A 12,826-nucleotide genomic window follows, 5' to 3' on the forward strand; every position below is an offset into this window, starting at 1 on the left:
TCTGTTTAAAAGCTTCACGGTTGAAAGACTTGGTTGTTAACACCTTGCCCACCAAAGCAGTTTTCAACCTTTCATGGACATCATCTTCATCTGCTTCTCCTATTGGCACAACATCTGTTTCTTCTTCAGTGAGGAGGAGAATTTTGTCAAAAGAAGTAATGACTTCCTCCATCTCGTCTCCCCAAATTGCAGAAGAGGATCCCTTAATTAATCTTCTCAATGGGACAGAGAAAGAAAAGATAATTTGGAATACAAAACCTAGAACTAACTCTAGGGGAAAACCCTAACGAAGGTGTAGGGGTGGAGAACTCTCACCTACACGTAGAGAGAGATGATTATTGTGATGGTTTAAGTGGAATGATACAGTTTGGTTAAATTAAATCCTCTTTTGTTTATGTTACTGAAGTTGTGATTTTAATTTGAGCTATGATATCAGTCCCGATCTCTTGGACTACAGGGTCCAAGAGATTTGTGGTCACTCACCGTTACACTTTTTTTAAGAAACTTTTTTGAACCATTGGATTAATATCCAACGGTGAGTGACTACAATTTCTTGGACTCCTATGGTCTAAGAGATCGGAACTGGCTATGATATTGAATATATGAGGATTTTACCTAGACAAATATACAATGTTAATTATTTCTTACTGAATTAATAGAAAAAAAATTAAAAATGGAGTGTAAGTTGGAAAATTAAGTACAAAGAAAAAAAATATATAAAAGTGAAATAAAATGAAATTAATGTAGAATTATTGTAGAAAAGAAAAGAGAAAGAATAAAGAAGAACAAAATTAATTAAAAAGTATTTTTACAAAGCATAAAAGGGTGTAAGTGGGGAAAAGGAGATTTCTAGTTTTGAAGAATTACAGGAATAAGAATCACAAAAACAAGTATCACAAAAACAAGTATATCATCTTTCACAATAATCACAACTCACCCATGGTCTCTCCATCACAATGCTCAGGCTTCTATCCAAATCCCACTCTTTCAGAAAACCAAGCTCGTCATCCTCATTTTCATCCAGTTATTCGCAAACCCATATTGGCAATTCAATAGGCTCAACTTCAATCTCCCCCAATCCATCTGCATCTCCTATAGAACATTCCAATTCGCCAAAATCAACCCATATCATAAATGGGTATCCGCACATTCAGCTTTTGGGTCGAAAGTTTTGTTCTTTAGGATCGCAGATTGGTTCTCGACGGCTGTTCTCATCTGGGTATTGTCTGAATTGTGTAAATTTAAGGGTAAATGGGTTTTTGAGGGCTCAGAGTGTTGTGGCTGAAACCAGGAGTTTCTGTAGTGAACCGGACAGAGAGTCTATTCAATATGATGTTGTCATTGTTGGAGCTGGACCGGCCGGTCTATCGGCGGCTATAAGGTTGAAGCAATTGTGCCGTGAAAAGGATGTTGATTTATCTGTGTGTGTTGTGGAGAAAGGAGCTGAAGTGGGTAAGTTGCATAATATGTAGACTGTACTATAATTGGTTTTCATGGTACGGGTTGGATAGGTTGAATCTTTATAGTACTCTTATAAATAATTATACATAAATAAAAACGTTGAATGAGTTCTTTTGTGTGATAAATGGAATATCCTTGTGAATTTAAATGTCAAGATTGATTATTAACTTTTGTATAATTGAATTGAGATTACAGTTGCTTATACTTTTATCCTTTTGTCACTTTTCTGATTTCTAATAGGTGCTCACATTATTTCTGGCAATGTTTTTGAGCCACGGGCACTGAATGAACTTCTCCCACAATGGAAAGAGGAAGAGGTACTTATCCCCGCCCCCAACCTTCCGGCCGGTTTCTGTTGCCTATAAGGCACAGGTTTACTTGAACCACCCTGTTTACCCTTTTCCCTTTCATTTTGGCTAAGCAGTTGAACTCTTTACTTGTGCATTGATGTTGGTTCCTTTTGAGTCACTAATTTTGTCATATGTCCAAACCACTCAAATTACAATTGGAAGGTGTTATTGTTGCTCATGTTGCCTAGTGCCGTACCCAGATAGTTTTGGGCAGTCTATCGGTCTTCTCAAGTAGATTGCACTTTTACTTCTTTGTGCTTAGTTGAATACTTTTACTTCCGAAAAAAGGTTCCGATCGAAAAAGTTTGAGTGGACAGTTTTCATAATTGATTCTGATACAGCTTTCATGTTCAGTCATATTTGAACAAATGGATGTAGGCTATTTTTTCCACATGCATTCCATTCTTTTGCCCCAAAATAAATGCAGGGATCAGGGTTTTATCTGATAATGTGAAATGCATTACTTGCTCGGAAGTCATTTGTCACTTACTAATTTACATTTTAATGCCTTTTATTTTAATAGATATTTTTTGCCAACTTTATTTGCAGTCACCAATCACTGTCCCTGTGACTTCTGACAAGTTTTGGTTTCTTACCAAGGATCGTGCATTTTCACTGCCATCTCCTTTTAGTAATAAGGGAAATTATGTTATAAGGTACTTCAAAATTGTGCAATTGGTTGCCATGCATTTTGCACCATAAGTCTATCTGTTCTCATCCACAATGTTGATGAGCCATTGTTTTCCCCTCGAGAACCCAGTTCTATTTAACGGCTTAATCCGTATTGGAGCTAATGGAACTTAAGAAGATCTAGTATTAAATATGAAACATCAACTAAAAGGGAGAAAAGAAAAAGAAAGTAAAAGTCTAAAATCAGAATTTTTGGTACCACTTTAACTCATATCTTATATGAAGTTTTCTTATCCATGTTGGTCTTGTTGCTCCTGTGTGGTTTTGTGATAGAAATAGAGTCTTCTTGAAAGAAGAGAAACATTTGATCATCTTCAAAATTTGCAACCTCTTCTTAAAGCTCCCTTTTGCTTTTTTTTTTTTTTTTTTTTCCAGTACTTATTTTCATTATTATTGAATGTTGCTTTCATGTATAATCTTAGTGATACATTACAGTTATGCTTCAAATTCATAAAATAGCTCTTTACTGTAGACCTTGTGATGTAGTTTAAGTCAATTAGTACGATGGATGGGAGTGAAGGCAGAAGAGTTGGGAGTAGAAATATATCCAGGCTTTGCAGCTAGTGAGGTACTCCTGTTCATTTTATCTTGCTGTTTCTCCACGTACTGTTGAATACTTGTATTCACAAGTGATCTTATTTGTCAGATATTATATGATGCAAATGACACGGTTGTTGGCATTGGAACTAATGATATGGGAGTTGCAAAAGATGGTTCAAAGAAGGAAAATTTCCAACGTGGCATAGAACTGAAAGGCAGCTCTCTCTCTCTCTCTCTCTCTCTCTCTCTCTCTCTCTCACACACACACACACACACACAGAGAAACACACCCACACATGTTGTCCTCATGCATCTAAGATATGCACATATCTGTATGGACAAAAAAATATTTAAAATTGGAAAGCCTCACTCTGAGCATGTGTAGCACATGTTCTGTTACTCGAATCTGGTATTACCATTTTTTTTAGATTGTAAAGTAACTTGATGCAAGCTTTATAGCAATGCTGCATGTTCTATAAGGATTCATAGATCTTTAAGTGATCGAGTCATGTTTTCGATCTTTCAAGGTTACTATCTTTAGGCTTTTCTCCTTCTTGTGGTGCCTGTTAGAACTGTCACAACTCCCGAGGACAGAGAATCATTTTCCACTTGCTTTAAATGCCTCTGTAAAACTGGTTTGCTTACATGTACTGATGAGAGTATGAGACTCATATGCAGGGCGAGTAACACTTCTAGCTGAAGGGTGTCGAGGATCATTATCAGAGGTTTCCAAAACATTTCCTTTACCTCCAACAGGTTCCATTGATTCTAAGCTTAAAATATTTGATATCCACATGTAAATCTAATGTCAGGATCTATTTCTATAACAGCAAATAATGAAAAAGTACAACTTGAGAGAGAAGGGAGATGCTCAACATCAGACATATGCTTTGGGAATTAAAGAGGTAATGCACTAATCAAATAAGATAAATAACTCATATTTTAGATACCAGTTGTATTCTTACGGCTGTTTTGGAGAGACATTTTAGCTGATATTTATCTTTCATTTGGGGATTAAGCACACAATGTGCTTACCATTTGTCAACTCTAACAGTCAGCCGAGCTACTATCAATAGTTTTAATTTGTGCAGATGTTTATATGAGAATTGGGATTACAATGATTTTAATTGACAGTGCTCAGTTTTTGTTGCCCTCCTTCTTTTCTTTTTCTATTGGTTATTTAGTTTTTTCTTTCTTTGACACTTTTATAATAACATGATTGTGGATTATTTATTCAAAGACAATTATGTTCTTCAAAAATGTTCTTGGGCGTAGTTGAAGTTGAGGTGGCTTTTGTTAACTAAAATAAAAGCAATTGTCACAAACATACTGATACTAGTCTGAGTTGAAAGCTGGTTTGTTTGATCAACCACACAAGTTTTTGTGATTCGTACAGAGTCTGTGAAGATAAGCATTTTATAATACCATAATTGAACTATTTATTGGATGTAGTTTTCCCCAACACCATATGTTCTCAGGTTTGGGAAATTGATGAAGGAAAGCACGACCCCGGTGCTGTGCTGCACACTCTGGGTTGGCCTTTGGATCAAAAGACATACGGGGGTTCATTTTTGTACCACATGAAAGATAGACAGGTAGCTATATATATTTTTTTATGAATAATTCTCTATTTAATAATGGTTTTAAAATATTTGCTGTGCTATTCAGTACTAAAACGTGGTTCTGAGTTAGGTAGTGCAATATTAATGTGCTTTTCACTTGATTTTTCAGATTTCTATTGGCTTTGTGGTTGCTCTGAATTATCATAACCCTTTCTTGAACCCTTATGAAGAATTCCAGGTAACTAAATCATTGGTTTTTCTGAATGATCAAAATGCATCACTTCCCTTTGGACATAATGCATCTTTTCACGGATCAAGGGTCTTGCGTGTTTGTCTATAATTTTGTTTAAAAAAAATTACAAAGTGAGGAACAATTTATACTTCCAAGACAGACTGGTTCCAAATTCCTATTTAGGGCCGATTTGGTGTGTATAAATAATGCGGATGGTCAGATCAAAAAAGTGTCTGATGTGTATATATGCGTGTTCTGCTCATCTACCTCTGCCCAATGCACGTGCGATTGGAAAAGTGGATACATGGAGCATAAACTTACTCCTCATATTCCTTTCCGCAGGGTGGGGTTAATATTTTTTTCATGAATTAAGTGAAATAAAAGTTGCAGTGGAGCTTCCTGTTGGATAACTGATGGAGTTAATAATTTGGGAAAATTCTCTCACATCTTTTAACATGTAGTTGTGCTGACTGTTAGTGAATGTGATTTATATTTCAGTAGTGTCCAAGTCATTTATCTGACATGTTCAATCCTACTCAACTTACATGTATTTGTTTTCCTGCTGATAGAAATTCAAACATCATCCTGCAATCAAGCCACTGCTGGAAGGTGGGACTGTTCTTCAATATGGGGCTCGCACTTTGAATGAAGGTGGTTTTCAGGTACATTAGTAATTCCTATTTGTCCCGTTATATTTACATGATATATGCATGCACCTGAAGAAAGTAGACTAATGGAATGCTAATACTTTGCATTTTCTGCACATGGCTGCATCATGTGCCCTTATAAATTATATTTCCTTGGAAAAGTTTTTAAATATCCAAAAGGATTTTCAGCCGTTTTACCCCCTGAAGTATGACCCTTGTAGAATTAACCCCCTGAAATAAAAAGTCGGCCAATTTAGGCCCCGACTTAATTGAAATTGCCAATTTAACCCTTGCCGTTAATTTTTTCGAATTGCATCCATTTTTCCGTCCAAAAAGTCATGTGGATACATGTGACCTATTTGATTTTATTATTATTATTATTATAAACTAAAATAGTTAGGGGAAAAAAAAAAGTGACTCTCTCTCCTCTTCCCCTCTCCCCCGGTCTCTTTCTCTCCTCCTGGCCCTCCAACGAGCCACCGTCCATGAACTCGAGCAGCACCTGGATCTTGCCGTTGTGGTTGAAAATGTTTTGGCACTTGATGACGTTGGGGTTGCCGACGTCGCGGAAGATTTCGATCTCGCGGCGGATCTGGTTCCTATACCTGCATCAATAAGTTCTCAGTAAATTACTTGTTGAGTTATGAGTATCAAATGCATGTCAGGCACGAGAGAGAGAGAGAGAGAGAGAGAGAGAGAGACCGTTGTTATTCTATTTTTCTTTTTGTTTGATTTATTTATTATTTATTTTACTTGAAATTACAAATTTACCCTTCTAGTTAACAGAAATTTGGATGAAATTCACAAAACTTAACAGCAAGGGCTAAATTGGCCATTTTAATTAATTCGGGCGTTAAATTGGCTGACTTTTTAATTCGGGGGTTTAAGTTCGATTGGGGTCCTAGTTCGGGGGGGTGTAAGGCAATTTACTCTATCCAAAATTAGCCCCCAAATCTCTCTGCTGTCACCATTGAGTGAAAATTTTACTGAAGGGGTAGAAGAATTTAAGTTTTGAACTATGTTCTATATGTTTGTACAGGGTAATGTTCTGTTGGTAGACACTCTAGCAACATAGCAGCATAGATGCTTATGTTGCTAGACTAAATCTGGACCACACATTCAGGCAAAAAGTTAACCTAAAATCAATGGTTTAGGTTCACAGTTTGGCTATGTTGCTAGACTATCAATCATTGATAAGATGGATATTTGTTTGTGTGGAAACACATCTGATCTTGTCCAAAGAAGGAAGACCGTACATGCATTTGTCTCCCCACTGGTGTGTTCTATGCAAAATGAGTGAGGAAAACGTGGATCATCTTTTTTTACGTTGCCTCTTTTCTTTAAGTCTTTGGTGGACCTTGCCGAGGGAGGTTAAGGCTGTTTGGGTTATTCCAAAAGGTTGTTTTGATTTTCTCAGTTCCCATTTTGTCGTATGGGGCAGGGGGAAGTGTGCTTCAACCTTATGGAGCTGCTTGGTGCAGTCTGTATTCTGGAACATATGGCTGGAGCGTAACAGGAGGATTTTTGATGAGAATGAGGGAGTGGGTGTTGGGGAATTATGGGATAGAGTTAAATTGTGGGCTGCTTTATGGGTTTCTGTCACTTCAGATTTCAAAGACTATTCTTACTCCACTATATTGAGGGATATGGCTGCTGCTGTGATGTGAAGTGTTTCTTTGCGTCTTGTTTATTTTTAGCTTTTTGCTGGATCTTGTTTTGGTTCTTTCTGGCTCATTTTCTTTGTGTCCTTATGGTGTTGCAGACTTTGTAGTTTTGGCTGGTTTCTTTGTTTTTAGGCTGTTATTCTGTTGTTGCTCGTTTGGCTTGTGGATGCCTTATCCACCTGTGTGTTCCTTTTCGGTTCTTTCAATAAATTTTGTTGCTTTTAAAAAAAAATTTGATAGGAGACATTACTCTCATGATCTCTGTCTGGGTCAATATATAGTTGTATACATATGTGTGTGTGTGTGTATATATATATATATTTTTCTGTTGTAAATGTTATACAAATACAAATATGATACAAATACAAATACAAATACAAATATATTTTTTTCTGTTCAGTCTATCCCATATCCAGTTTTTCCTGGAGGAGCGGTTATTGGATGTTCAGCTGGTTTTTTAAATGTACCCAAAATAAAGGGAACACATACTGCAATGAAATCAGGTACCATTTACCAAATAGTTGTTCATCTGATTTGTATTTCATCTTATTGTCTACTCATCATGTCAAGTTATGTGAAAATAATTCTGCATGCTGAAAAGTTTAATTGTTGACAACAAATAATGTTAGATTATATTTGTTAAATCACATCATACTTATTCATAGTAGATTGTATCTGTTAGTATCATGGTAGATTGTATCTGTTAGTATTCATAGTCGATTGTATCTGTTAGTATCATCCTTTCTTTTTTCCTTCTATAAAAGACATGTTGTTAACAGCTTCATCTTGTTTGGACGCCCACCAAAATGAAAAAACTTTTATGTCATGTTTCTCTGATCTTTAATTTTTTTTTTTAAAGATCAAGTATTCTAATGACTAAATTTATATATAGTCAAGTATTCTAATGACTGGATAGCATTTTTTCAAGTGTTAACTTAGGTTACTACTAACTGACATGCATGAACATTTATGGACACAGAGGAGCTCATTGCAATGGCTGAATGAACATATTAGTATTATGAGAGGTACCACTTGATGCCTCCTTGATGCATCCACAAGGAATTGATATGCCCCCATGTGGAATGTTTATAGGCATGCATAGGAATCCCAGAATCTTTTATGTGTTATACAAGTGCCTTACTGTAATGGATTACTTTTGAGTTCATGAACAAATATAACTTTTGAGTTATTACCTACAGGCATGCTAGCTGCAGAAGCTACATTGAGTGTACTACATGAAGGCTCAAACTTGGAAAAATATTGGGATGCTTTAAGGAGTTCATGGATATGGGAAGAACTTTACAAATCTCGGAACTTCCGACCTGTAAGTAGAAGCATCCATTGTATTTTCCTTTGTTTTTAGTTTCTATCCCCATTTTCCCACTATAGGTAAAAAAAAAAAAATGGTAATCATTTTGGGACTGTACTACCTCATTTTTTAGCCTTATACTAATGGATAAATCCAGATAAATGTTACTCAACTAGTCACCTCTTGTCATGCAGTGTTTCGTGTTTGTTTTGCTCCATTTCTCATTTCTTGTTTAACTAAATAGTAAGTTGAAAAGAAAAAACATTTGTTGTTTTATGCTGCTGGATAATTCTGTGCAAATTGGAGAAGATAGCCAACTTTAAGCTTCTCCCTTAGGATTTTAATTATAGTTTACTGTTACTAACCTTTTGTATAATTTTATTTTTTTAGGCATTCGAATATGGACTTATTCCTGGACTGGCCATAAGTGCTTTAGAACAGTGAGATCATATTGTTGCTTGTTACTTTGACTGATTAGGATTTCCTCATAATACAATGTTCCTTCTTCACGCCTTAGTCACCAATGTTTTCTGCCTTGCAGTTATATAATGAAAGGAAGAGCCCCCTTGACGCTGAAGCATGGAAAACCAGACCATGAAGCAACAAATGTGAGACCACATTCTGAAAACCATGAATTCAAATTACAGAGACCTACGTAGTAAGGACACTATAGTTTGGCACTGAATGATTCAAATTTTGGGGATTGTTTTGAGATGGAAGGGTTAGAAAATGCAGGCATGGATACTAGGTCTGTGGTAACTTATGAACTCGTCAACTTTTCAGTCCACCAGGGAGAAAATTCCCCTCCTGCAACTTGTTCATTGTTGTGAGGAGGGTTGGGATTATGCCCCCAGTTACTGTTTCTTTGTGACCAATTGACTGCCATTGGGCATCATGCTAATACCTGAAATATGGGCATAGTTCCAAAATAGTTCAGTTATGCGTAGAAAAAAGAGGTTGGATATCAAAACCAGTTGTGTTCTTAAACAGTGCATGAATCGTTTTGTAACAGAAGCACTGATTTGATATATTCTTCTTTCTTCTTTTCCTGGTCCATGATATAATTATTGTGGTCAACTGACAGATGTACTCATCTGTCGAAAACTAGAGAAAACATATGGTCCTTGCCAATTTTACTTGGAAGGTTCCTCCTGAACTTCTGCTGTTGAAATTTCACTTGTTGATTAAATATCTCTGACACTGGCTATTCTTAAACTACAAATATTGGAAGAGATATCCTCTTTGGATTATTATTTTTGTTCCCCACAACCTCTAAAATAGAATCAAACTTTTATTACAGGGGTATATTAGTAGTGCAGTTAATGAACTTATTTACCTGCTAAGAACTGATTTGTCGGCATTTGCATATGCAGGCTGCACAGTTTCACTCTCCAATTCAATATCCAAAGCCAGATGGGGTTTTATCTTTCGATATTCCAACCTCCCTACACAGGTTTTTAAATACCAGTACTTACATTTTGTAGTCGTGTTTCATTTAGTTGAAAGATTACAGTGGAACAGGTTTCAGTGTTACAACCTTGGTAACATATGTTTTACTGTCGGTTTTTCGTTACCCTACTTCATCTGCCTCAGAACTTAAATATATGTGAATATAATGTCATGGAATGGAGACTTTTCAGAGTTCTACGCCTCAAGGGCACATAAAATGTTTAAATGAAATCCCAGTTCTTGGTGCAATGAACAGTGCGAACATGCATGAAACTGTTGAATAGCCCAGAGTATCTCTCTGCCAATAGAGAGCCCTCTGCTATTGTAGGGGAGCTCACTTCCCTCTCACATACCCCTTTTAATGTCTTAAGCTTCTATGACATTTGCATGCTTGTAGCATAGATCCTCATTGATGGTTGGTAGGGGCCCATATTAACTATCATGAGGTCTTTTCTTGTAGCTGGTATATTTTTTTTCCTGCCCAACATGGTTTTGCAGTAAGTTAAGTGAGTAATCCTATTTTAGCAGAAAGAGTTTGGCAAGGTCAACTTCCAGTGCAAAGGTCAATCATTTCCCCACTCTTAGTATGCCAGGAAATTTAGGTTCTAACTCCATGTGGTTTAAGTTGGCAGATAAAGACATGATAAGTTGCGATTTGATAGGCTGAGAGCCTGGACAAGAAAACATTCTGAAAGCCTAGATAAAAAGGACGTATTCGTTATAAACAAAAATCAAACTAATTCTGTGCTCCTTGAGTTTTGGGAAAGGAATAATAGTTTTTGGATTTTTTCTTGTGAGTAACTAAAACCTGAAGAGTAGAAAGGATTCTTTTGGCTGACTACCAATAGCTAGGAGTTGTAGTGGGTTTTAGAAGTCGTTGCCCTTTTCTGTCATAATTTTCAAAATCGCTATTAGTGGACTAAGTTACGTAAGGGGGTGAATGTTTGTGTTTGGATAGAAATCAATTACATATTAGAAATGACCTATGCTGTCAATGCCAAATAATTCAGACACATCTACATATATCTATCTTCTAACCATAAGAGGTATTTTTCATTTGAGGACCAGCTATATTAGATTAACATAATGTTCTCACAGGACTATATTTGTCCTTCCCCACTTTTGTTGTAAGTGATGCATGTATCTTTGTTTGCTTAAACAGGAGCAACACAAATCATGAACATGACCAACCAGCTCACCTTCGGTTGAGGGACCCAAAGATTCCTGAACTTGTAAATTTGCCAGAGTATTCTGGTCCTGAGTCACGATATTGTCCTGCGCGTGTATATGAGTAATGTCCATTCTATTTTTTTATTGTACTTGAGTGATCATATCCCTAAATGGATTATCTCTAATTCATCTCAAGTTTTGAAATGTAGGTATATCCCAGATGAAAAGGGTCAGCTGAAGTTGCAGATCAATGCTCAAAACTGCCTACATTGCAAGGTAATTTGAAAGGATAGTAGGAGCTACCTTTTATGTATTTCAGATGTCCAACATATATGCATCTCCATGCACACATAAACATGGGAATGCATTATAAAGTACTAGACTTAAAAAAGAGAGTTTAATAGTTTATTTGTGTACCTGGCCAAGATATTTTGGTAAACGTTCTGTTTTTATTTTTTATTTTTCTTGAATATGCATATATATAGCATGCAACTTTACTGGTTTTGCTTGCAATTCCACACACAATTGTAATTTGGGAGAGGTTTTTGGACTGCATTCCATTCTAAGGCACACCCATGTTGCATGATTCAAGAGACCAAAAAAAAAAAAAAATATGTGAAGCATTCTTTGGTAGTAGTGTCTTCTTTTGCCAACCCTCCATCAAATGAAAGGTTTTACACCTCTTCTTATCCTGCACTCCTGTTATTCGGGAAGTGGTAACCATGTGCAGTAGGCGAAAGTCTTGCTTATGACAGCTACAACAATCCCTCTTACATCTACCAGTCACGTGATCAGTGCACGAGGGGTTGGCTGTGAGAGGACTCCTCTTGTATTTAGTGGTTGTAGCCAAAACAATTTACCTATAATACACAAGAACTCCTCTTTAAAAATAGGAGGATCTTAAAAGCCTAAGTGGTAGCCTATAAACTCTTTTAATTCACATGTTAACCTTGAGGGTGCAATTGCACAATTGTATGCTGAAGAAAAAACCTGGCAATTATTGTGTCATTGACTTGACCAACTTGTTTGGCTAATTTTCTGCTCCTGGTTTAGACTGTTACTACTTTTTCGTCCCTTGGTTTGAAGATGTACCAATTTTGCTTTGATATGTTTCAGGCATGCGATATCAAAGACCCAAGGCAAAACATTCAGTGGACTGCGCCAGAAGGAGGTGGTGGCCCAGGCTACTCCATAATGTAGAATTTATTTCTTCTTCTTTTCCTTTTTGGGTCAATCTCAAGAATGTAGAATAAGAACTTGTTTTACTATTGTCACTGCGAAAGGAGAGTTCAAGTTGACAACGACTTTACAGTTTTACTCCCATATAAATTAAAAGAAGAAAGTAAATGCATTGTGTACTGCAGTCTCGCATGCTACAAGCAGAGCCATTAATAAATAAGATGCGCCTCCAACTAAAAATATGACACAAAAACTAAAACTAGTTGGTAGCAAATTTGGATATATAAGCACACGCATTAATGCGGGATTGGTACTTTCAATGTTATGTTGATGTCTTTAATTGTAGAGTTAAAGTTTATTTAATGAAGTTTATCTTTGATTTGAAAAATGGGGCACACTTTAATGCAACTTCTCTTGTATAGAAAACAGACAAATGCAGAACCAAATTAGAGTAGGTGTTTTGTAAACTATAGTTCAGTTTGTTCCAACTAAATGTTAAGCATGTAGCTTTACACCAATATGTAATTAGTGGGGTGCATTAGTCAGACCCATCGGAATTATAATGGTTGATTT

At 36.3% G+C, this 12,826-nt stretch overlaps 1 protein-coding gene across 2 annotated transcripts; it reads left to right on the plus strand.

Moving 5' to 3' along the window:
* On the plus strand, positions 821 to 12,436 carry LOC18791157 (electron transfer flavoprotein-ubiquinone oxidoreductase, mitochondrial). Of its 2 annotated transcripts, XM_007226903.2 has the most exons (18): positions 821 to 1,452; positions 1,702 to 1,778; positions 2,361 to 2,467; positions 2,988 to 3,069; positions 3,148 to 3,256; positions 3,720 to 3,766; positions 3,872 to 3,946; positions 4,520 to 4,636; positions 4,773 to 4,841; positions 5,405 to 5,497; positions 7,547 to 7,649; positions 8,346 to 8,470; positions 8,846 to 8,895; positions 8,997 to 9,063; positions 9,829 to 9,908; positions 11,067 to 11,195; positions 11,284 to 11,350; positions 12,191 to 12,436. In XM_007226903.2, exons 1-18 carry the CDS (start codon positions 957 to 959, stop codon positions 12,272 to 12,274), a joined length of 1,977 nt encoding a protein of 658 aa, XP_007226965.1. In that variant the 5' UTR covers positions 821 to 956; the 3' UTR covers positions 12,275 to 12,436. The 2 variants fall into 2 exon arrangements, with proteins under 2 accessions (XP_007226965.1, XP_020409892.1); XM_020554303.1 differs by lacking the exon at positions 2,361 to 2,467 and having other exon boundaries at positions 824 to 1,452.

The sequence above is a fragment of the Prunus persica genome, chromosome G1 (genome assembly GCF_000346465.2).
Source record: "Prunus persica cultivar Lovell chromosome G1, Prunus_persica_NCBIv2, whole genome shotgun sequence".
NCBI lineage: Eukaryota > Viridiplantae > Streptophyta > Magnoliopsida > Rosales > Rosaceae > Prunus > Prunus persica.

Coding starts and splice junctions, on each gene's coding strand:
- LOC18791157 (XM_007226903.2), top strand. CDS start 957: ATGCTCAGGCTTCTATCCAAATCCCACTCTTTCAGAAAACCAAGCTCG. Junction 1,779..2,360: donor CACAATGGAAAGAGGAAGAG/GTACTTATCCCC, acceptor CTTTATTTGCAG/TCACCAATCACTGTCCCTGT. Junction 3,070..3,147: donor CAGGCTTTGCAGCTAGTGAG/GTACTCCTGTTC, acceptor CTTATTTGTCAG/ATATTATATGATGCAAATGA.